We start from the raw sequence: 24,047 nt of genomic DNA on the forward strand, positions 1-24,047 counted from the left end.
ACAAAACCTGTACACATGACATATTAAGAGCACCAAACAAAGCAGGAATTAAAATAAATAAATATTATGTGTACACGACATCCTATTTACACCACTATCTTACAATGGTAAGAGAAATGGGCCTCAATAAATTCTTCTACAATGCAGTTTACAGCCAGAGCATTTCTTTGACAGAAGACCAGACTGCAACAGAGATGTTGGGAGGAAGGGAAACAGGAAGGTGGAAGAGCACAGGGTTACATCCATTCCTGAGAAATCAAGTTTCTGCATACCAAAAATCCCTTGGTATACTCCTCAGTCACATGCATCACTAACTATTCTCTCCCATATTGTCCATGTCCAAAATTGAAGACTAAACTGTCAGTGTCTTTTTAAAATATCCTGTATATTTTGAATTCTGATAAAGGTGTGAGTTTTCCTTTTGGATACCTTCACATCTTTTGGTCTAATGCGATGTTGCCCCAGGGCTTGTGACCAAGCTCAATGCACAAATGGCCTCAAAAAGTTTGAATTCTTGTCCTCCCTGTACTTTTGCCTTTTCTATGCAAAGAGCAAGAAGACTTAGGAGTTCAGCATAGCATTTATGGGAAGGGCACAGAAGAGTCAGAGAAAAATTCTGACTCCTAGAGTGTGATGTTACACAAATTTGCCATTATTTTACAAGAAAATGCACCAGGAAAAATCACATGCAGGGGTTTTGGTTTTTTTTCACTACTCTGAGTCCCATCTGGTTTACCCCAAATTAACAGGCCCTATCATTCAAGGGGATTGGATCCTCTTGGAGTATCTGGGTGAGCCATACTCAATTATCTTCAGCAGTTCCTTTATTTTAGGATTTGTGGTGAGTCCTGAGACTGAGCATCCACATCAGCCTGTCTGTGTGCCTCTATAAGGCCTGCTGCTCAGCAGCTGGATCCATTCCATCCCAAGTGCACTGGAATCACAAACAGCACAGCAGGTGTTTCTCTTGCAGGTAGAAGTCAAATATATAAATCACTTTTTGGGTTAAGTATCCTCATATGCAGCAAACTGCTTTGTATCATCAGACCTTAATTTGGTGTATTTCATCAACTGTCACCTGCAAGTGCTTTCTGTTGATGAGCTTTTTGTAAAATTCAACCCCAAAGGGTGTTTTAAGTTCTTGTATATCTTTAGTACTTGCATATAATGTAAAGTAATTGCAGGTAAAATAGCACTGTTGGTGTAGATTACATTGGAATGGTCTGGAGTCCAAGCCTGTGTCTGGAGTGAGTGATGTGAGCACTTTGTAGGAGTTGAATAGCAGTGCACTGCCAGGAGCCCAGGTTATTCCTCCACAGGAAACTGGGTTAAAAGTACCAATCTCCCAGTACAATCTGGTCCCATTTGGAGAACAAACACAAGAGGTAATAGCAATAGAAGTAGTAGTAATAGAAGAATGCTGAAGATGCTTCAGTTGTGCCAAGACTGATTTTGGAAAGTTCACCAAAATCTGTGCAGAGGGGTAAAATGGCTCTTCAACTTCTAAAAGGTAACTTCTGCACTCTCCCACAGTGCTATCTTAGTAGAACAACAACTCTACAAACTCAGACCTGCATAATAGGAATTCTTGTTTAATTGGCGTGTGCAATGTTTGCATTAGATGGGCATGATGTTTATTGATTACTGATTCCAATTTTTAGGGGTCTTGTACCTGTAAAATTTTTATTAGCATCACTCTCTCAGTTAGGAGGGTATTTTTATTAACACTGTTATACCACCATTGGTATAGATGTGGTCATGACAGAAGAAATCTGACGTCCAGCCCCCAGTGCATGATTTTCAAGTGTTCTTGTGTGCAAGATGAGCACATCTACTTCAGGTAATCTTTTCCTACTGGGATGGAGGTCCAGGTATTCTCTCACCTCAAGTTTGTCAGGGATAATACTCCTTCCAGTTTATTCCACGCTGCCATCATATCCTTTTGCCAGGTCTGCTCCAAGTTCCCGGATCCATTTATTTTAATAGACTGTGTAGTTTGGAGGAAAAAAAAAATCAGTGGCAGTGCCAGCTGTGATAATCCCTGCTATTCTTCAGTTAAATCAGTTCCATAGGCTGGTCTAGCAAGCACCAAAAAACTGCTGTTCCAGCCCAGTAAAAGCTGCAGTACAGGTGCAGGCAGAAATAGGCAGCCAAGGGAGCCTGAACAATGCTAAGCAGAGCTGTCATTTAATGTTGCATTGCAGTCAGTCACCATCCCTGACCAAAGACTGACACTGGTGCAGTGATAAAAGTAAGTTAATAACTGCTTAAGTAAATTAGTTAATAATCTAATGACATTTAAAGGAACATTAACAAAATGCCTACAAAAGTCTAACAGGACCTCAGTCAATTTTATATCCAAATTGGTAAAATCTGCATACACTTACTGATGGATTTGGCCCTCCAGCTTAGGAGATCTCAAAAATCATTGGGTTGACACTGTATGTTCTGGTTTGCTATCTTCACTTCCCACAACTATTGTCATGACAGTTCTGCTTAAGGATGAAATGCCACAGGATAATATGACACAGCAGCTACATATTTAAAAGACCAAACATGGTGGGACACACAAAATCAAATATCTTTTCTTTGGCAATATGGATCCAAACTTAATCAAATAATTTCCAGAATTATGTTTCTAACTATCACTATGACTCTTTTTTTCCCACCCCATTATTTACATTTACACATGAGTACACTCAAGATTTCTATACAAATCATATTCTGGAACGTTTCTGTACTTGCCTAAGGTGTAAAATATCATGTGAATTTGTGATTTTCCCCTTCTTTCCCTCTGAGGAAAAAATCGTCAGTCTATTTACAGCTAATCAGGTATAGACATGCTTTGACTTGAAACAGATTTTTCTAAAGTCTGTGCAGTATTTACAGCATATTAGGGTGGTAGGCTATCATTCTGTGTTATTCTAAATAGTTTGAAGAAATAATTTTATCCCAGGAGAGGTCCTATCAGATGAGATACTGTCTGTTTGTACCACTCTAACTTTGTGCTGGATCAGGCATAATTTATCCAGCTCAATTGACAGAAAGCTGGCATAAACCCTGAATAAACAATGTAACATATGCTGGGGCTCATTTGGTAAAAATGCAGTCGTGTGCTCACACCAATATAGATCAAATTTCAACTGCCAGGAAATCCCACATTCACAAATTTTATATGGCTTACTGCAAAACCACAGCATTACACTGCTTCATTTTCTTCTACATATTAATTGAGTTTTAATTACTTTATGATGGGCACAAATCAAGAATACAGATATTTGAAAAGATATTTGAACTTTCCCTGAAAAATACTTTGTGGAATGAGTCTACTATAGCATAATAATCCTTCTAGTAGGGAAAAACGATCTCCAGAGAGTGCCAATGTCCCTTTCATGGTGTACATTATTTTGTACCTTTATGGTCTGTAAAGAAATAACCTCACACAAGGCAAAGCAGGCTGTAACATCCCTCTGCAATGAAGAAGTTGGACTAGGAGTATATTTGCACCACTGGAGACAAACTCATGTGTACTTTTGGGCTATGTTTCACCTCTAAGCAGCCATTAACAGCACTGGAATAGAGGAAACAGGTTACTCTGACTTCCAACAGCTCATAGTCCTTCATAGGCTTTATGCTGTCTGAGCTCTCCTATGCACCTCTGCAAACCTGAATCCCTTTTCAGCACAAATTACTACAAGTACCTGGTTGATGCTACCACTGCAGGAAAAGTTTAGGCTCTGAGATTACTTCTTCAAGTCTGCATCAAACACATTTAACAGCAAAGTTCCCAAATCGTTACCTGTGTTAAAGACAACCTCTCTGACTCTCTCTAGGCTGTTTCTGGCCAATGTCCATCCAGCTTCCAAATCTAACAATCTGATTGTTAAATTATAATACTGCATTGCTTCTTTGGAACATGGATTTCTCACTTAGTTTCAGCATAGTCCTGGTCATTACTCAAAATCAAAACGAAGGCATAAGGGGTACAGGGATAACAGAAGGATATACAAACACACTAAGCCTGCTTTTCCAAGGTCTTGTGTTTTATTTAGTCACACACAGACCTGCTAGGTGAGTGCAGAACACAGGACAAGGCCTCCTATTCTAATTTCTTAGTATTATTTACTTACTTGCAAAAAGGTTTTAATAACCAATTATTTGCAAGGTCTCTAGTCTACCTCAGTTGTGAATTAGAAACTCTGAATATAGCCTCAGATATTCTCAGACTGATGTGTACAGCCAAGAAAATATAACAAAACACAAAAATTATGTTCTTCTTTCCAGTTGTCCTTCAAATCTTAAAATACTTAATGTATTCATTATATGTACAATAATTACACTCATCACAGGATCTAGATAACTCCCAAAAGGATATGGTTGTCTCTTCTCAAATAAGGCTTGTCTACATCAACTACCATAGGGAGTACTCCTCCCTAGAAAGAGTTGGGCCTAACTTTTCCTCCCAAAAGTTTTAATAGCAGAAGAAATCCCGTTCTGAATGCCTTGAGGAATTTGGTCACACCAATGTCAAAACCACTATTTTCCAGTGTCAAGCACTGAAAGGACAAACTGGAACCTTGTTCAGAACCAGTGGCATTGCTTGCAGTAGATTAGCAGTTGTTAACATACTTGGGTCAACCTCATCTGCCTTCTCCTGACATTATTTTAGAAGCAAGTCCCAGACAACATGGGACCTGCAGAGAAAAATCAGCTATTGTTCTCAGCCAATGCTGAAACAGAAGACGGGTTTGGCAGGCAGGACAACACTTCCTTTTATGCTATCAACAGTTTACACTCGTTTGTAGCCTACTTCATTTTCCACCTTCACTTGAGAAACTGAAAGTGAGGACTCTGGCAAGGTCTGGATCCTGAAAACTTTTTGCTAGGAGTTGGTTTGAGCTGACTCACATTTTGGGAAGCATCCATGCTTTTGAAAAGAAATCAGGAAGACTAAAATTAGAAAGACTACATCCATACAGATAAGGCCATTTTAGGGAGCAGTTTATTGCTGATAGATAGGGTGGTTTGGTGCTAGCAAACTAGTTTGGAACCACCATGCTTGTATGTTATGAGGCTTTATAGAGGCCTGTGGTGGTTATTCTTTAACAAGCTTTAGGTTAGGCCATAAATTTCAGCTTTATAGTGCCAGAATCATTGTAAGGTTTCCATAGGGTTGATTGCTTTTTTAGATGACATGTCAAATTAAACATAAATCTTGATGTGTGCTTTTCTGTGAGCAGAAAACAGGATGCTTTTATAGCTGATGTTACAGGCTGGTTGCTTTATTCGTCTTCAAAAATTCTGAAAATGGAAAATTGGCCATTTCTTTATGATTAAGTGAACAAAAAATATCTAAAAAACTTCATTAATATTAAAAACATATAAAAGGACATGTTTAAGAGCAAGGCCATCAAACCTTCTGCCAGCTAACAAAACCCTGGTTTTAACTACTTCATAGAGTTTGGCAGACCAAAGCTAAAGTGAAATCTGTGAAAATAAACTCTATAAATGTACTGTCATAACTTTTATGTCCTACACTATACAAGTTACTGCTCAGGGACCTTGTAATTAGTATTTACAGAATTTGTATCTGCACATAAACTTTAGATGCTAGAAACTCTTTGTTGCCCTTCTAGCAAGTGCCTTCTTCCCTCATTTTTCATCATGCCATTGTCAGTTTCTTTTCCTTTGTTCCTGTTGTACCTGCTGCAAGTTTGGATTTTGGTGTTCCTCTTGTGCATCTCCACAGCAATGTCACTGGGAATGAGATGCAGTTCCTTCCTACCTGTAGCAGTGGCTTAGCTCAGCCATTCTGAGCCCTTCCATTCTCTGAGTACCTTCAAAATTGAAGAAAGAGGATTTGTTGATGTGAGATTACAAAGAAAAATGTTGTCAGGCTTCTCTCTGATAAAGGCCTCTGTTTGCAAACTGTAACACAAAGGCTGTGCAAAAAAATGAAAAGGTGTTGTGTTCCAGTACAGGAATGTCTTCAGCCAGTGAAAAGGTTCTGTCGACTCTGGTGACAGTAGCATGTACCAGAGAATGTGAGTCTTAATAACAGAAATTACCCAGCAAAATTCACCTTATTAATCAAACCAATCAAAATTCTGGCTGTGCAGTAAGTTCATAGGTAACATTTATTAGAAAGTGGCAAAGGTTACTGATGTGAATGATCCTACCTGCTAAACAAAATCTGACTGTTATTCCTCAACTTCCTCCCTGTTCCGCATCAAAAATAGAAAAATACAAAGGGCAAACTCTGAAATAAACACGGACTTTGCCACAGAGGACTTCAGCAATTTACTCCTTGCTATGACTGCTTGCCAAAAAACAGGAGCTGCACGTGTGCAGTTTTCACACATACCTCTCCCCAAAAGGAGAAGGGAAAAAAAAATTAGGAGGACAGGCTGACTTTTGGTGACTTTGAACCCTGACACCTTTGTCTAATTATCATGACAACTCTATCTCAATCTGTTTGCCATTTTGTGTGAATGATGCAGTCCTAGACTATGACACCACGCGAAAGAAAAGGCACCTCATTGTATGAATGGTGCCTATTTAAAGTATATAGGTCACTAGTATGACACATTTACACTTGGCTGTGTAATTACCATTCTCTCTTATCGAGGGGAACTTTGGGATGGAAGAGAGGCCATAAACTGTGTAAGCTGCTCAAATGGCTTTTGCCCTTTACAGAAGCCAATCTCTCCGGGAAAAACCAACACTGTAACACATAGGGCTAAAGAAAATGCTTGTTGGCTTGAGACACGGGCTCCTTCACTTTGATCCTACAAAACAGTAGGACATAAACACAACAGAATTTTACAAGGATTATCCCAAGAGAGAGTTAAAATTAAAAGCACTATTTATAAAGACTAAGAAAAAACAGTTGATTTTTTTACCCATGAAAAATTGAGCCCCAGACCAAAAAGTCTGAAGAACATTAGCTCTCTCCTAGCCTAAACCAGGACAGTGGGCCAATACGAATTTTGTTACGTGACTGCTCTTACTGGATTTTCAAAAATTTTAATGAAATTCCTGAATAATTCAGCAGTCCATCATTATAAGACATGATAGTAAACATGTCATTCTGATTGGGAACGGCGATAAAGAACGACACTGGACTCTCAAGGGAGTCTCAACACGAGAATTCCTTAGTTTATTGCTTCAGCCCTGTCTTATAGACAGATACGTGGAAAGGTACAGAAAGGAAACTCTTATTGGTTAGCAAAGTGCTACATTACCATCATTGGTCAGTGGCACACAACCCCTCTGACTCCCTCCTGCATGGGAAAACAAGAGACTGCAAAACACCTGCAAGGCTGTTTAGTGTCCCTGAGAATTGTTTTAATTCCTTCTCATATTTTTCCCAGGATACTTTCTCAGGCAGCCTGAGGAGCTATGCGGCCTGTAATTTGTACAGGCACTGTGGTTCAGATTTAGCATCCATATAAACAATTTTTCATAGGTCTACATGTAGAACTTAATATGAAATAAATATGTGCAAAGAAATTCAGGCAGGTACTATTTTGAAATAAGACATCACTCATTGCATTGACCTCATCAGTGTTTCCAAGCTGTATCAGCTTAAAAGAAAATTGTCAGCGCATCCCATACATTAAGCCAGGTCTAAAAATACCCCAGGATCAATGGAGCTGATTGATTGTTCTGTGACTCCAAATTTACTCAGAAATCCCTACATTCCTTCACACACAGTCCACCTCCTAATCTATCCTGAACGTAGCCTCTCCTTGCGTGATAAGAGATGTCTCCTCAGCTTCAAAATCCATTGAAAATAGGCCTCAGCCGTAAGAGTGGTTGGTGTCAGAGTTCAATTTCTGTTCGGAAAGCTGTGCTCTCCTTGTGCTTTTCCCTAGGTTCTGTTCTTTCCAGAGGCTGTAATAAGCAGTGTTTGAAACCAAAAAGTGAACAGCATCACTCTGAGTCAAGACATCCACCTCCGAATGGGTAAGTTATCCAGAAGTTGAGGAAGCAGAACAATGTGAGATTGCATGTGAATAAAGCAATGAGTTATTCACTTTCTAGGTGTTCTTTCAATTTTCTCAGGGGAAAAAAAAAACCAAATCTATAAAATTAAGTAATTACTCAAGAACAACCAAAGCTATAACACCTGTAATTAGAAACTTCTTTTATACATTTTTTTCAGGGCTTTCTAAGCACTTTATGGGAATCTGTCATATGTACATATTATTACTATTTTGTTTGCTCTTCAGATCAAATCCACGTGATTGATCAAGCTGTGCACAGATTTCAGAATTTGAAACATTATGAGGGCTTTTTTCCCCACAGATAACCCACAGTGCCCAACTTTCCTCTCACTCCTTTAATCATACTGCTGCAATTACTGCCCTGACACCTGCAATTATATACATTAGCTGTACCTGGGCTTCCCAATCACGGATCACGATCTATGACAGCTGGCTGTCAATTAGATTGAAATAAGATTTGTTCACACCTAAATAACCACTGAGAAGCATAGGTAAAGAACAGCAGAAGCAGCACAGTAATGCTGAGAGACTTCTGGAGACCATTTATCAGCTGTGTAAGTCTTACACCGCGGAGGGACAGACTTTTTGTCTTGCCAAACCAGTCAGGCAAGGGAGAAATGCTGGAAAAAAATAGTGGAGAAACTGTGTTTTCTGGCATTTCTTTGGCAGGTGAAACTAATAGCACTGTAACAAAATTTGACATGTTTGGAAATGGTCCAGATTTATTTAGTATTTGTCTATTTTGTAGTGTTTAAATTCTTTCAACTACTAGTCTCCTAAACGTGGTCTTTTAAATTATTTCATGTCCTTAGGGTGGGTTCCTGAAACTCCTCTTGGTTTCCAGCTCTTATCTGGGGATCAAAATAGTCACCATGCCTCACAGAACTAAGCCAAGGTGTCCCAGCCAAACCCAGATAGCAATATAATCTCTTAAGAAGGAATCCAGAACAGAAGAAATTAAAAGGAATGGTTGGAGTTGCCACACCGATTTCTTAAAGTATTCCTGACAGGAATTTACCACACCACCACATTCATGCAGTGGGAAACCACAGGTTTTTCAAAAAAATATGTAGAACGATTTAGCCACTCTGGATGAACTTAGAAGCAAGACCTTTCTAGAAGGATGGGTAAAAGTACTTCACTTCTCTTACCACTTATTTTTGTTTTCTGAACCCATCTTTGAAATACAAAGATTCAAGATGATGCACAAAAATCTGTATTAAACTTAAGAGGGAAGGAAATCCAGAGATAAGACTGTGACTGTCTTTTTCTGATGTGCACTATAGCTGTGCCCAGACAATTTAAACATGTTATAATTCTGTAATAAAAACTGTTGTTAACCACAATCAAGCTGTGACTTGTTCAGATAAAAGGACTTTCTTAATAGTGTTTACTTAGGCATATATTAAATACAGACTGCTGGGTTAAGGAGAATAGTGATAAGTATTTAAATTGCAGGTCTTTAACTAGCAAGAACTTTATCCTGTTTCCTCACAGAGGTAGTCATTACTGAACCGGCTCAGAGGGCAGAAGATTAAACACCTAATCATTACATAGGGTGTTGAAAACTCAGGGCTTCATGAAAATGCCAAGTATCCTCAACGTTACTTCCCACTGGGTTTAGTCCCTCGCACTGTCCTCCCAGCTTTGTGAAAACATTTGAATTTTCCAAGCGAGTTACATGATTGTGAATTACTCCTCAAGCTGCCATTAGGCAGGGATGCTCCAGGATCGCGGAGTTACGTGGAGTAACAGCGTTTCTCAAGCCCGAAGTACTCCCTGTATCACATTCCAGCCGCAGGGAGAGTTGCTGAGCCAGGCTTACATTCCCTGAGCCCTGTTACACATCCATGGAGTGCCTCTTCTGTGTTATCCGATGAGATGGTCAGTGCTGCTTGGCAACACGTTCACAAAGTGAGAGATGCAAAAGGCCTTAACTCTGCTTCCAGGTCTTTGTCTTCTCTGCTCCTGCTGAGACTATCTACACGCACCATCTCCCCCCTTGGAAACAATAAAACCTTTAAGTCTTTCTCCCCACGTAACTGAGCGAATTCGGTAGTACGTAACGAGGTATACGAGAGCCATCTACGTGCTGCCAGCGATACATTTCACAGCAGCGGGGGTGATCCCAGTGCATCAGCCCTTTTGTTAGTAAGCACCCCGTTTTATGACAGCCAGAAATGGAAGCGCGCGTCCACCCTAAGCAGCGAGGTGCACCAAGCAACCCCCTGAACCGCCTCCGCCTCACAGACCGGCCCCGGGTCACCCGAGCGGGCAGCGCCGCCGCCTCAGAGCCCTGCGCAGGCAGACGTGTCGCTCACTCAGCAGCTGCCCAGCGGGCGCTGCACGACGTGGCCGCACCGCGGTGGCCAAACGCCGCCGGCCTTCGACCCCCACCCCGGTGGCGGGGACGGGCCCCTCCTGCGGCCACTCCCCCCCTCCGCCGCTCCGCGGGTCTAACGCGGCGCCCTCAGACCCTCCCGCCGCTTCCCGCCCTCCGCCGTGAGGCGGCGGCGGCGGCGCGAGCGACCCCGCACGGCACGGCCCCGGCGCCGCCCCCCGCCCGCGCGCCGCCCCCGCCGCTCCCGCCAACGCCACCTGGGCGCGCGAGGGGAGCGGGGGGGGGGAAAGGCTAGGGGGAGGGCGGAGCGCGCGCACGCGCGCTGGGGGCCGAGGCGCCTCTCGCGCGAGCGGCGCGCGCGCGCCGTTGAGCTCGGCGCGGGGCGTGCCCGCGTCCCGATTCGCCGGCGGCGTGCGAGCCGGGAGGGGGCGGGGTCGCATCGGGCCGGCGGCCAATGGGAAGCGGGAGGGGCGGTGGGAGGGGGCGTGTCCGTGGCCGGGCGTGTCCCGGGCGGGCGCGCGCTGTCCGGGCAGCGATGGCGGACGATGGGCAGGGGCGGCTCAGGACTGAGGGCGGCCGGGCGAAAGGCGCGGTCGTGGCGGGCGGCGAGATGCTGCTGAGCGTGGGGCTGCTGGCCCTGGCGCTGCTGGCGGCCTACCGGCTGTACCTGCGCTGGGGAACGCGGAGCGGGCCGGGGGGCGCGGCCCGGCAGGGCGAGGCCGCCGCGCTGCCGCGCATGAAGCGCCGGGATTTCTCCCTGGAGCAGCTGCGCGAGTTCGACGGCGCTCGCAACCCTCGCATCCTCCTGGCTGTCAACGGCAAAGTCTTCGACGTGACCAAAGGCAGCAAGTTCTACGGGCCCGGTGAGACGGCGGGGGGGATGGGGGGAGTCCCGGCCTGGGACCCAGCGGCGGTGTTAGATTGGTGATGCTCAGCGTGTCTGGGTTCTCCTCAGGCAGCCGTCGTTTTCCCAGATGCCTTGATTTGGATGTGCCATGGTTAATTCTATTTTTTTTTCCCTTCTGTCTCTTCTAGTAGGTTTCTCAAGTGCAGCTGAGCAGTGCTTTCTTCGTTCTAGCGCTTACGGCTCAGGAGAGGAAGCCAACCAGCTGGTTATTTATTTAGGTGTAAATGCAGTATTGAGTGTGACTTTTAGTAAGGATAGATAGGCAGGGAGAGCTCTGGGACTGATATGTTGCTGCTGTTGGGAAGAGTGCAGAAATCGAGCCAATCTCGTAAACAGACAGACAGCACTCCTCTTTGGAGAGGAAATGTGTATTTCAAAGGTTCAGAAAAGCGAGCTTCAAAGAAATGTTCTGGTTTTTTGTTCACCTTGTACGCTGTGAAACTGCAGCATATTTTCTCGTGATAAACAGCATTCTTAATAATGAGGTGGGTAAACTTACTGGTGAGCACTGTGTTCACGACTGATGCCAAAGGAAATGAGGTTTACGACTGCTGATAATTTTCTTCTTTAAACAATGGTGGTTTGGAAAACTTGCTGTAATCAAACTATTCAGGAGTTTTCATAGTAGGCATGGCAATCTTCCTTGTGAAAGGGGTGGAGGGGAGAGAGGATACTTCCCGCTCCCCCAGGAAACAATTCAAGTGAAGTAATCATTTATTATTATTTAATAATTGAAGTTACAAAAAGAAAAATACAAAGCTGGCCTGTTACAAGACTTTGTTTCTTGGCAGGGAAAGGACAAGCAGTTGTATGGTTGAACTGGGCTAGAATTTTGTGACTACCTTACACTCAAAGTTTGTGATACCAGTTGCAGAAAGTGAAACTGCTGTAATTGAATTGAAATGCTTTTCTGGCTGGGTGCTGTAAAAGTTCTCAGTGGAATCCAAAGTACCTTGCCATGCTTTATGTTGTTTATTAACCAGTAAAGCTGAGAAAATGCAGTCTGGTGAGCTGCAGCTTTCATGACACTTAATCAGGCTAGTTCTTTTGTCTCTTATTTTGGAGTTTTTAAACTGAGATCTGTGTGCTGACATAAAATACAGGTGATACACATGCTGCATGAAACTTTTAAAACACCAGTAAGCTGACAGAGTGCTCTGTGAAATAATACTGAACCATGATCTAAATACTCGCTTTCTCCCTTTTGTGTATCAAACTTCAGTTGAGTGTTAGGCTCTCCTCTCCAGATACCATCAGTGGTTCACACTGTCAACCTTTGGATATATATTATTGGAATAATAATTCCTATTATTGTTAGGAAGCTAAAACTTAATCTTCTAGGACATCAGTCTGCTTTTTGATAACTGGTAGCAGCTAGTTTCCTTAAAAGCAGTGCTTCAAGCTTTTCATAGAGAGGGACAAAAGCTTTTTTATTTTTTTGTCCCTGTAGTCAAAGATTGCCTTTTTCTAACAAAAGTGACATCGTTTTCATCTATCAGGCCTGTAACTTGGGATGTTGCATGTAAAGCTCAACCAGTGCATCATCAGCTGTGTGTTCTCTGCCAAACATGATGATTTTTGGATCATGCTGACGTGGTTTCCCTTTTTGGATACATATCAGGGAATTTTTTCTTGCAACTGTTTTGTGGCTGAAAAGAAAAATACTAGTAGGTAGTTTGCAGGCCTTTAAAACCAAAGAATTCAGGTGGAAAAGTCTCCTACAGCTGGTAGAGATCTTTTCAGTAAGACTTCAGCCAGAGTAGCCAGATGTCCACAGCAGTTCCCATGGAAATTTTGTCTCATAGCTGGAGCATGGCAAGGGAAGTGCAAAGCATACCAACAAAGCGTGGCCAAATTTTAACAGAAGAAAGAGCTGAGGACATTGGCTTTGCTGATATTTCAGGCTCTGACTGTGAGCCTTTAGTAGCTGGTTGAGGTACTGATGTGAAGAGAGAGTGCTTTAGTTTTGAAGGCAGTGGGAAGCAGGGGCTGAGGGCTCACTGTCAGTTTTCAGCAAGTCTGGAGGGCTGGGTTAATGTTTAATAGTGTGGCTGCCTCTGGTGGCTTCTCATGTCTTCATAGTATGGTCTGTTTTTTCTCTTTCAGTGTAGTTTGGATGCCAAGGTGTTAATTTTTTTTTTCTTCTTTCAGCAGAAAGTTTAAAATGCGCAAAATTGTCATCTAGTCCAGATTTTTGTCCAACAATTGAGATGCTTTTAAAGTTTCCACCAAACTTCTGATTTTATTCAAAGTTCTCCTGGTTTTAAGTTTCTGTCCAGCAAATCCTGTTACACTTTTGTCCATTTCATTGAAGAGCCCTTTACATACAAGCAGTTAAGGTATTTTTAAATAATGGTAGAGTGTTGAAACCATCCTTTCAAACAGCCATGATTGAAAACTTCATTTTCTTTAACATTTAATCCAAATGTTTCTTTTTTTTTTTTTTTTTTTTTTTTTGTGTGTGTGTGTTTCTCATGTTGTCTTCTTTAAGCCTTCCACAGTTCACCTCATTGGTATCCTGTTAGTGTTCAGTATTTCTTAATGTATTTTAGCTAGGAGTAAAGAAAGGCTACAGTGCACATGTAACAGTCTGTGCCTCAAAAAACCACTTTGCTTACATTGAACTCTTAATTTAAAACTTTACTTGCCAAGTTCTTTTCCAAAATGCTGCTTTGTCCTGCAAATACACTGTTTCAAGACTTTATTTAGGTGTATTAAATTCCACTTCTGCTTGTGCCCAGGTGAGTAAGTGACCTAGAATGCTTTGACTGATTATTAACTCTAATTAATTGCCTTTCCCTTTAGCATCCACAAACTCCAAAAGAAATGAAGTAAACAATTAGTGGTTCACTATTAAAAATATCACATAACCAGACTGTTAGAGAACCTCTATTGGGATGGTTTCCCATCTGTAATCACATCTCATAATTTAGGGTCTAGTCATTTATACCTTCTGTGTGTGCTGTGTTGGTTTTAGATCTTACAATGAGACATAGTTTGTTACTTTTCATTTATTGTAACGTTGAACTTTGTGTGTTTGTTTGGATCAAGATTTCTGGTTGTATATTTGTCAATAGAAGAGCATTGTAAGAGTTAGTGTACTTTATGTCAGCAAATCTTAATATTTAGAAGTTAAGTTTGCATGCCAAGGTAATGCTGTAAATAGGTTTTGATTAACATAGTAAATATTCTGTGCATTTATGAAAAATAGGCGCCTTTGAGCATGACAAAGCAAGATTATGTGCAACCCTGAGTATGCAACTGTTCACGTCATTTCTTGGTTCTTAATGTTTCATGATCTTAAAAAAATCAATTTCCTGACTTTCCTTCGCTGCAGTATGTTGTCACTGTCAACTCATTTCTCATCCCACCTGTCTTCCACGATGTCATGAAGATTTCTGATTTTCCAAGTTTGCCAAGAAGAATAGATTAGATAGTTGTAGTTCCACAAAAATATTTCATCATAATACAGTTTCCATGGAGTGAAAACTGCCTCTATTTTGTTGTAATGAACAGCTGTCATTTTTTCCAATAATTTGTATAAAAATAATCTCATGCTGTTAAGACTTCCTTTGGAATTGAGGGCCATAAATTGAACTTTGTCCCTTGACATGGAAATGGTTCTTTTCCATACATCCTTTCCAAGGGTATGGTTAGAGTGAAATGTTGCAGGAGGGACTCGACATACTTTGCATTTGGAGAATACTGTTAAGGGTGGCCTTATCTTAAGAACACAACAGTCTGAGGGGTTACAGATAAGTACAGAGGATGAGACTGGGGGAAAGAAATGTTTTCTGTAAAGTGTGAAAGGTCTTCTCAGTGGTTCTGATGTTTGTCAGCTCTTTTTGGTTGTCTATGTAGTGGAAGTGTCTCTTGCCCTGGGATTCAGCTTTTCAGAGAAATAGCATTTCTGGTTAAAGAAGTGGAGTTCCAGCCAGAAGCAGTAAAACCAAAAGGTGTATACACACATATTGGTGAGGGATTGTTTCCATATTGCTGGTTAAAGGGAGTAGTGCCTTTGCTACCAGGGTAGAGGTTGTTCTGAGCCTCCAGGCCATGTTCATGGAGAGCAGTAAAGTGCTTTTGTGCAGGAAGATCAGCACTCTGTCTCCTCTTCTGCTTCTGCTCTGTGTCCGTCATCTCTCTCGTTTTTTAAATTTCTTTTCCCCTTCTTCACAACCTCATTATATTCCTTAAAACTTGAACAACTGTATGTTTCATAATAGGTCTGTGTAAATTCCTAGTTCTTGTTTAAGCCAATCATGTTCCAGTCACAGAATTGATTAGGCTGGAAAAAACCTCTTAGTTCATTGAGTCATCTACATTTGAGGGGCCTAATCAAGCAGGTGTGCTCAAAGCAGGATACATGAAATGTGATAGTGACATCATTGTTAGTGACATGCAGATGTTAAGTCCAGTACACAGCAGCATCGTCCTCACTGAACCCAGCCAGCATTGCTTGTCTGATTAGGAAATAAACTGGTGGTCAGAGCATTTCACGCTAAACCAAGATGTGGAATCCAGGCCCTTCTCAAGAATGCAGCTATCTTCCAGAAAGCTCCTGACTGGTGGCCTACAGGCTCTTTTACCAGTGCTTGTCATGTGCCCCTTAAGTTGAAATTGGGTCATTGATTCTTGCACTTTTTTCTTTTTTTTTTTCCCCACAGAGTTAAAAAGCAAGTAATCAAAAGAGAGAGAGAGAGACTCTCTGGCTTTGTGCCTGAGGAGTCAGGTTTAGACTCCTGTTTCTGGGCAGTTCCCATCTTAGCATGTAGAGTTCACATCTGTAGAGTTCATTCCCATTTAGCATGTGGATTGGTCTCCTAAGAAGACATAATTTCCATGCAAGTTGTAAGTTAAAATTGACCCATATCTTCCTTGTCATGTAAATCTGGAGCACTAAAGTTAAAATTATGTCACCTTGAATTCCCAGTGATAAATGTTATTAGAAACCTTCTGCTTTCAAGTTACATCTCCAAATGGCTTAGTCTAACTTCCAGCTTTTTCATTCTGTCGTGAAAGATACAACACTGAACAAACATGTGTCAGGATTCAGATTAGAAAATTTGAAACTGCCAGTGAAGGTTTCACTTCATTTTGGAGTGGAAAAAGTAGGCAAAGCAATTGAATTATACAGTTAATAATTTTGTAGCCTGTCTCCCTTTACCTTAACTTACATGAAGGGGAGATTTGTCCTTCCTCTTGTCTGCAGATTAACAAGTGTTGTCCATGAGTATCTAAATTTCAGACAAAACTGGGTGTATGGAGCCCACAGATGCATATTTGGTGATTGCTTTGAAGAAACCAAAGCTGCTGGTTTAAAACTGAATGTCGTGGTTAACCTGTGCAGCTTCTTTAGAGAAATCACATGGACCTTGATCCTGTGAAAACGAATACGATTTTTAGCTCACCTATCACTTCATTAGCTATAAAGTCCACATGTGGCTATCTGTGGACTGTGCTGCCCCTTGGAGCAATCCAAAGTTCAGTGCGCAACATTCACCTTTGTTACTGGTGTTGGAGTAATGGTCTGGGATGTTCCACAAAGCTGCTACCAAACTGAAAGGGTAGCAAACTGAAAGCCTCTTAGGCAACCAGGGATATACTCTGAAGTTGGATACCAGCATAGGTTTTGCTGAGGGAACTATTGACCAACCTGGCTGAAAATTGAAACATGTGCTGTTCCAAGATCCAGTTCACCCAGTTTTGGAGGAAGTGACTAGAAGCAGTGCTTCCAAATAAAAATTTCATGGTTCAGAATTTTTAATGTGTTGCTTTAGGTTGAATAGATTTTTCTTTGTCTGAAAAGAGAAATTAAATCTTCATTAGAGAACCAAAACAGTGCTAGGAGATGCAGAAACTTTGAATTCATTTTTATGGTCCGAAGAGACTTCAACTTTACCAGTTCTCAAGGTACCCAGCTTATTGTGAATAAAGACAAATGTCAGGCTGAACAGGATGTCAAATTCATCAAGGCTACTAAATTCTTATCAGGATTCTGAAAGAAAGTGAAGCTCTGCAGGTGGTGGGTAGCAACGTTTTGCTTGTGTTGTAGCTTAGAGAAGGGTGTACTTCATACAAGGTGGAGTTGTCAGGTAGATGAGGACTTTATACAGGGGAAGTGCAGTGTATGAACATGGCACAGATGTGGAGAGAGACAGGCAAATATGTGGGCTTGATAACTAGTCTCAGGGCTAAAATAAACAAAGGTTCTGAAACAGAGTTGTTTAAATGTGAAAACCATAATGGGAAGGAAAGCATTCTTCAAGGAACGGCTTTCCTTTATGGAAGTCATACCTCCATCTAACCAAGTAACATGTAGCAGACGTGCTTCAATTGGTTTTGACATTTCTCTGACTCTTGTTGTTGTACTATACCAAGTAGAAGTGGGAGGAGAATTTTTTAAAGACATATCTGTCTGTGAAATGCCTAATTTGGGGATACAGCGAAAAAAACACCACTGAAATTTTGTGATACTGTCTCAGAAACTTGCTTTGGTTTACATACCTGTGCTACAAGCTGCTCTTCCTGCCCTCTCTTCAGAGTGTCTGTCATGTCATGCTGCAATCAATTATTTACAGCAGGAGCCAGGCTAAATAGGTGGGCAGACAAAAGGAAAGGAAAGAAGGACTGTGGGTAGGGCTTGCAGAGTAAATTGCATCAGGCCATGAAAGAGCTCCGTGGGAGTGTGTCTAGGATTGCACTGATGTCTCTGCCTCAATCATGTTCCTGAAGGATATTTTCTCCCTGGGATTTTTTGTTCTGGCACCTTCCTGGACACTTCTCCAAGTGCAATGAAATCTGATATGCAAAATAGCCTTTTCAGACTGTTGCACCAGTTTTTTATATAAAAGTGACTAATAAACTAGGACCTAGAGCAGAGCCCCAGATCTGTATGTTTTGTACTAATATAAAATACTGTAGTTAACCTCTGTGTAAAAGCACCTGAATGGAAGCTTTAAATCTTGAAGTAGATTGCTCATACTGAGATCTCTGAACTTCTGCTTTAGCAACCAAGGTGAAGCCAAGCTTGCACCATTTACTAATAATCACAATTCAATATTTACCTTTTAGTATAGGATTAAGAATAGAACACATTTCTAAGTTACATTTGCAGAGCTGAAATTTCAGATGCTGTCTGCTGAGTCCAAAGGTTGGTTTTAACAAGTTAGCATTCCACTGAGTGCTTGGACCTGACTTGGTGATTCCTCTGTGACTTCTGAATACTTCTGTAATAAACATTCTGGAATGTTAAAGTTCAAATTCAGTTTTAGGAAAGAAAAAAGATATTGGTGTAATAGCATCTGAGTACTTGCAGATATTTTGCATCAATTAATCTTAATGCAAGCTGATGTATTCTAAAAGTTTTGATGCTTTCAATTGTGTTATTGAGATTTAAGAATGTTCAGTGCTTGATACAGATAAATTAATATCATTCTCTTTTTAATATAAATAATTGGAATCAAGTTGGTGGACTAAGAGGTAGCATCTAGGCAGGTGCTGAGAAACTCTGAAAACCACTGAATGCAGGGTAGAAGGGAAGGGGAGCAGGACGCTACTCTCTGATTAGCCAGAGTTACACCTTGTGCAAATAGTAGGATTTATAGACACATTAGCTTGAAACACTTCAGAGAAAAGAAAAATTTGGAACAGAATAATACTGTTGGTGGGTCACTAAGCAACAATTTATAATTGCTTTTAAGGATTTACTAATTTGTAAGAGCTGTTTATAAGAGCTGTTTAAAGCTCCCATGTTCTTCATTGAGAACGTCAAAAGTGAGATCACTTGAGTGATTGCTGTTTTGCTTGAAGCAGGATTTTTTGCTTGAAGAAACTCTGTGTTGTGTCGCAGATGATGGTCATTGCTGCCTCTTAGCCTGTCCTGTGGAAATGACTGAGCATGTCGAGTGCATTGGTATAGGATTGATTTCAGTCTCTAAATCCTGCTTTTCAAATAAATACCTAATTCAGAATGCAGATAGGAAACGATAGCCCTCTTGACTTTGTTTCCCTGAAGTACTGTACCTTGTAGTCCCTGATCCCCTCGGTAGTTCTCATGAATGCTGTTCTTGGAGCTAAATACCTGAAGGGATGAGCACAGAGATGCAGTTCATCATTATGGTCAGACTGATACAGTGTAAACTTCCAGCTGATAGTTCATGCTCTAATATCTACTTCTTGTGAAATTGTGCTTTGAAATCAGTTGGTTTATTTCCAGAGAGACGAGGGAATTGTCTTTGGCACACAGGACAACCTTCTGTTCTCAGGTTTGACTGTAAGCAGCTTACAATGCCAAGCACTCTGGGGTGGAGAGACGACACCAGTTCTGGTGAGGACGTAGTTTCTTCTAATCCATATGGTACTCGGGTTCCCCGCTTCAGGAATTCTCCCTGCTGCATTCAGCCTGTGTCTCAGCCCTGGAGTCAATGCCCGGCAGGAGCAGATAGGTGTGGTGGCTGGAGCGAGCGGCCTGGGAGGAACCAGCCTTTCGGAATGATTCCCCATGGCTCGTCCTGGTGCAGAAGAGGTCTGAGGTGCTCCAGCAGGCAATAGAGGGGGTGAAGGACAGTGTGTTGCCACTTGCTTGTGTTCATTCTTGCCCATGGGTGCTGCCTTTTCTTCAGGCTGACGGCCACTGTTGAGAGGTAAGCCAGAGAAGGGTTCTGGCCTGTTTACCACCAAGCAGGGACCACTCTGTAGCAAGCCTTGGGTATCTCCGTGGTGCTAGGCTGCTGCAGTTAGTGCAGAAAATTTTAAAGTGTGTTTTTTGGGGGTGTATTTTTTTTTGGTTGGTTTTTTGTTTTGTTTGGGTTTTTGGGGTTTTTTTGTGTTGGTTTGGGTTTTTTAATTGATCTGAATTTAAGGTATTTGGTTTCAGATCAAAAAAATCTAAGATAACAGTATGTTTAAAGTTCTTTCAGTTAATTAAAATTTGGGAAAGCCAGTTACCAACCTTACCCTGCAAATTGTTGGTTTACAAATCATCCATTTCTCTTGATAATAATACTTATTTCACAGTCATTGCTCAAAATTTTATTGGGATATTTGTACTGCTTTGCATTGGTCAAAAAGTACAGAGGAAGCAGTTGCTGCATATTCCTAATGTGACAATTTGTGTTGTTTTCAAGAGCATTACAGGCTAAGGGTCTAGGGGATCTGCTGCCCAAAATAAGTGAGATGATTTACTCAGAAGTAAGAAATGTCACAAAGGATGCAGAAAGTTCTTGTGATTCTGCAAGTGAAGTGAAATCATTAATTAGCTCTCTTAAGTTCTATTTATTTATAATAATGGATTTCTAATAAAGATGTCTATGCAGTTTGCTTCTGTTCATACCCGACTTGTAAATATTCAGTGTGTTGCTTAATAGAAGTGTATTTCTTTTGAATTCCAGCCTCTGGTCCCTTTGGAATTTGCCTCAACTGGCTTGCATCAACTGACAGGGATTTTTCCAGATACCCCTTCAAAGCTATTTTCGTGGTTCTGCTTCTCTCAGCAGACTTTATCTCCTAGTGATATTAAAGATTGAATTGCAGTGCTGTTGAATGTCAAGCAGCCATGGCATTGAAACTGCTGCTGTTCCCATCAGGGCAGAAATTTAATGTATGGCTTTGGCAGACTACGTAAAGAACTGAGATTTGATCACTATAAGCAAAGACGTGAAGGTATCAATTTTGTCTTTTTATTTTCAGAGGGTCCATATGGAATATTTGCTGGCAGAGATGCCTCCAGGGGACTAGCAACTTTCTGTCTAGATAAAGATGCACTCAGAGATGAATATGATGACCTATCGGACTTAAATGCTGTACAGATGGAAAGTGTAAGAGAGTGGGAAATGCAATTTAAAGGTAAATTCTCAAATTATCAGCTTAAGGAAATAATTGTAATAAAAATTACTGATTTGGGCTTGGGGAAGGTTTTAAAGATGTTGACAGTAATATTATCAGAGAATATGCTGGCTTAGAAGGGACCCTGAAGGATCATCAATTTCAACTCTTAGTCTAGCACAGGACCATCCCCAAAAATCCCACCCTGTGCCTGAGAGCATTGTCCAAACACTGTTTGAACTCTGTCAGGCTTGGTGCTGTGACCCTGGGGAGCCTGTGCCAATGCCCAGCCATCCTCTGGATGAAGAGCCTTTCTCTAACAGCCAGTCTAGCCTTCCCCTGGCACAGCCTGGGGTTTGTGTCACTGGTCACCACAGTGAAGTGTCTGCCCCTCCTTGTCCCCCTCATAAGGGAGGTGCAGACTGCAGCGAGGTCCCCCCTCATGTGGGTGCAATGTAACTTTGTTAAGACCAGACCAGGGATTTTGGGCCTTTCTTCCACAGAGGCTTTCACTATATGTCACTATAGCTTTTTTAACCTTTTAATTTCATACAAGAAAACTGTTCTCTTAGCTTTTCAGCACAGAATTTCACTCCCAAATCTCATCAGCCTAGCTGGTGGAACTGCCGCTCAAGGTTGTTGGCTTTGGATGCCATGGAATTATCATTAGGACTAAGAGTTGTTTTAACTTAAAGGGTTGAACGAGTTTATCTTGAAATAATTTCTGACAAATATGGAAGTATGGCTCTGGAGGGAGGGGGAATCATTTTCACACAAACTTAAAACAGGCTGAAGCATTGAAGAGCAGTGGTTTTTAGCCCTTGGGTGATAAATCTTGCCTGATCAGCTGGAGGAGAATGGAAACCAAGTACTCACAGTTAGAGAAAGTAATGGTAGAAAGATTGCTTTAGAAGGCTGAGCTTGCTGCTAAATTACCATCAATTTCAGTGATTGAGATTTAGAACTGTAGTGTGTAGGAGAAAAAGTGAATTTGCAGTGGTATGGGCTAGCAAGCAAATGCAGCTGTATTTAATTGTTAATGGAATCATAAATCTCTTTCAGAAAAATATGACTACGTAGGTAGACTCCTAAAACCAGGGGAAGAACCATCAGAATACACAGATGAGGAAGATACCAAGGATCACACTAAACAGGAATGAACTTTGTAAACAACCAAAGTCAGGGGCCTTCGGAACTGCAACCTCTTATTCCCCATCACAGAATGTCCTGCATCTTTGGGTACAGTTCATCTGCTGCGAAAAAACATTCAACAGGTTTTGTACAAGGAAAATAATATACTCACAAATGAAGATTTGAATACTAGACATTCTTTGTGCTGCCAAATTTTTTGTTGCAGTTTATTTGTAATGTCTGGTTAGGCTTCGTTAGTGAAGAGGGGCCAGGGATTTAAAGGCAAAAATGCTATTCCTTTTTATCAGTAAGCTGAAGCCTTCAACTAGTGTACCTTACAAGCTCTCTAAAAGACGTGAGTCTTCAAGCTCAGAGGAAGGTTTGAATCTTGTTTTGTGTGTGTCTTCTCCTTCAGCATTAAAAGAAAGATATACTCATCCACATCAGCATCAGTAGGTTAGACTACTGCAGCCGGTGTTAAAAATGTGAATTTCCAGTTTTGTTTTGTATGAGGGCATTAGTAGCCCAGCAGAGTACTTAGTACAGAGTTCTCTAAGAGAAGTCCACATAGATTAGGATGGGGATAAAATTCATCCTTTTCTCAGAAGGATTGGGTAAAAAAGTTTCTTCTACAACAACTGTTATCTGAAGCCTGCCTCCCCACCTTTTTTCCATCCTCTAAATCAAATCAAATATTAATTGTGCCTTATTTCGCTTACATAGACTTGAATTGTTTTAAGGGACAGCCCCCAAATTGCGGTTTCATAGTCACTACAAGCAGCAGTGAGACTGAATTGGAATGTTCTGTTGACTGGAAAACCTTGATGTCATTCTGTGTATAGAATGTAAAAGAGGAGTACTCAGTGTTACTGCCATATGTTAATACTACATATACTTAAATTAGCATTGTGATGGCCAAATGCATACTCCCATGCTTCTTTTTAATGAAATACAAACACACAAAAAAAGTCTCCCTTCCTCCTCTTCCAGAAGCTGCCTAACTCTTGGGAGCATAGCCTTCACACCCCCGTAGAGTGAAGGGGCGTTGCGCGCGTGTGTCTGTGTGTGTGTCTGTCTGAATGCAAGACTTGGGAGGGATTGTTTCTGCAGATATTGTAAATACGAGTACCATTTTAATAAAGCATGTACAATACCACATGTGCTGTCAGACTTTGTCTAGAAGCTGTTAAGCAGACCTGGAATATGATGCAATAAAAAGGGGGAGAAATCTTGGATAGATGAAGCAGCCACTGCTATTAATACTGCTCTTTGTCCTGGTGGAGTTATTTTCCCTTTCAAGTCCCAGCTGTTGAGGAATCTCGAAGACTTACTCAGGTAAGCTGTGTTTAAGAGACTAATCCTATGCCAGTGAATTTATGGTGGTGCAGGGGAAAGTGATATAAAGAACGCATTTTAGTAACTGAGTGTAATATAGAGTATAAGGAATATGTCACATGGCATTAACAGGACAAGAACAGCAGCCTTGTGGCTTACGTTTGTACCTCTGGTTGCAGATTTCACCTGTGTTAAGTCTACAGTTACAATTTGTAACAAAGTTGAGCTAGATCTACTTTTGTTTTACATGTTGTTGAACTGTAAACTCTGAAATTCCAGGGATGACTACTTTTTTTATTCATATTTGACTGAAAGAGATTCATTTTGATGTAAATGAAACAAATAAACAAAAACTCCTCTGTGGAATCGTGTGTAACTCACGTGTCCTAGAAGGCAGAATGAATTCCCTTTCTTTCATCTCCAGCCTTGAAATAGAATTGTTTTGGCATGGAAGAAGTAATAGAAATGGAGCTGTTTCTCCACAGAAGTTGTGTTCGCA

General features: G+C 41.3%; 2 protein-coding genes across 2 annotated transcripts in view; one reads left to right on the forward strand and one right to left on the reverse strand.

The window, feature by feature from the left end:
• The window catches only part of JADE1 (jade family PHD finger 1), a 146,818-nt gene extending 135,671 nt beyond the window's left edge, over nucleotides 1-11,147 (reverse strand). Inside the window, exon 1 of the mRNA XM_086890494.1 lies at nucleotides 11,018-11,147. The gene's annotated coding sequence lies outside the window, so the exon portion shown is untranslated. The remainder of the gene's footprint in view (nucleotides 1-11,017) is intronic.
• Nucleotides 10,824-23,369, forward strand: PGRMC2 (progesterone receptor membrane component 2). The gene is made up of 3 exons (XM_023926572.2): nucleotides 10,824-11,213; nucleotides 20,948-21,103; nucleotides 22,145-23,369. The coding sequence occupies exons 1-3, from the start codon at nucleotides 10,886-10,888 to the stop codon at nucleotides 22,240-22,242; spliced, it is 582 nt and encodes a 193-aa protein (XP_023782340.2). The 5' UTR covers nucleotides 10,824-10,885; the 3' UTR covers nucleotides 22,243-23,369.
• The last annotated feature ends 678 nt before the right edge of the window (nucleotides 23,370-24,047 follow it).

Source organism: Cyanistes caeruleus, chromosome 5 (assembly GCF_971803275.1).
Source record: "Cyanistes caeruleus chromosome 5, bCyaCae1.hap1.1, whole genome shotgun sequence".
Lineage (NCBI taxonomy): Eukaryota > Metazoa > Chordata > Aves > Passeriformes > Paridae > Cyanistes > Cyanistes caeruleus.

What these genes read in the sequence shown, in the direction of transcription:
- PGRMC2 (XM_023926572.2), top strand. Translation starts at nt 10,886, where the DNA reads ATGGCGGACGATGGGCAGGGGCGGCTCAGGACTGAGGGCGGCCGGGCG. An exon ending in CAGCAAGTTCTACGGGCCCG is followed by an intron (nt 11,214 to 20,947) that starts GTGAGACGGCGG and finishes TTTTATTTTCAG; the next exon opens with AGGGTCCATATGGAATATTT. An exon ending in GTGGGAAATGCAATTTAAAG is followed by an intron (nt 21,104 to 22,144) that starts GTAAATTCTCAA and finishes AATCTCTTTCAG; the next exon opens with AAAAATATGACTACGTAGGT.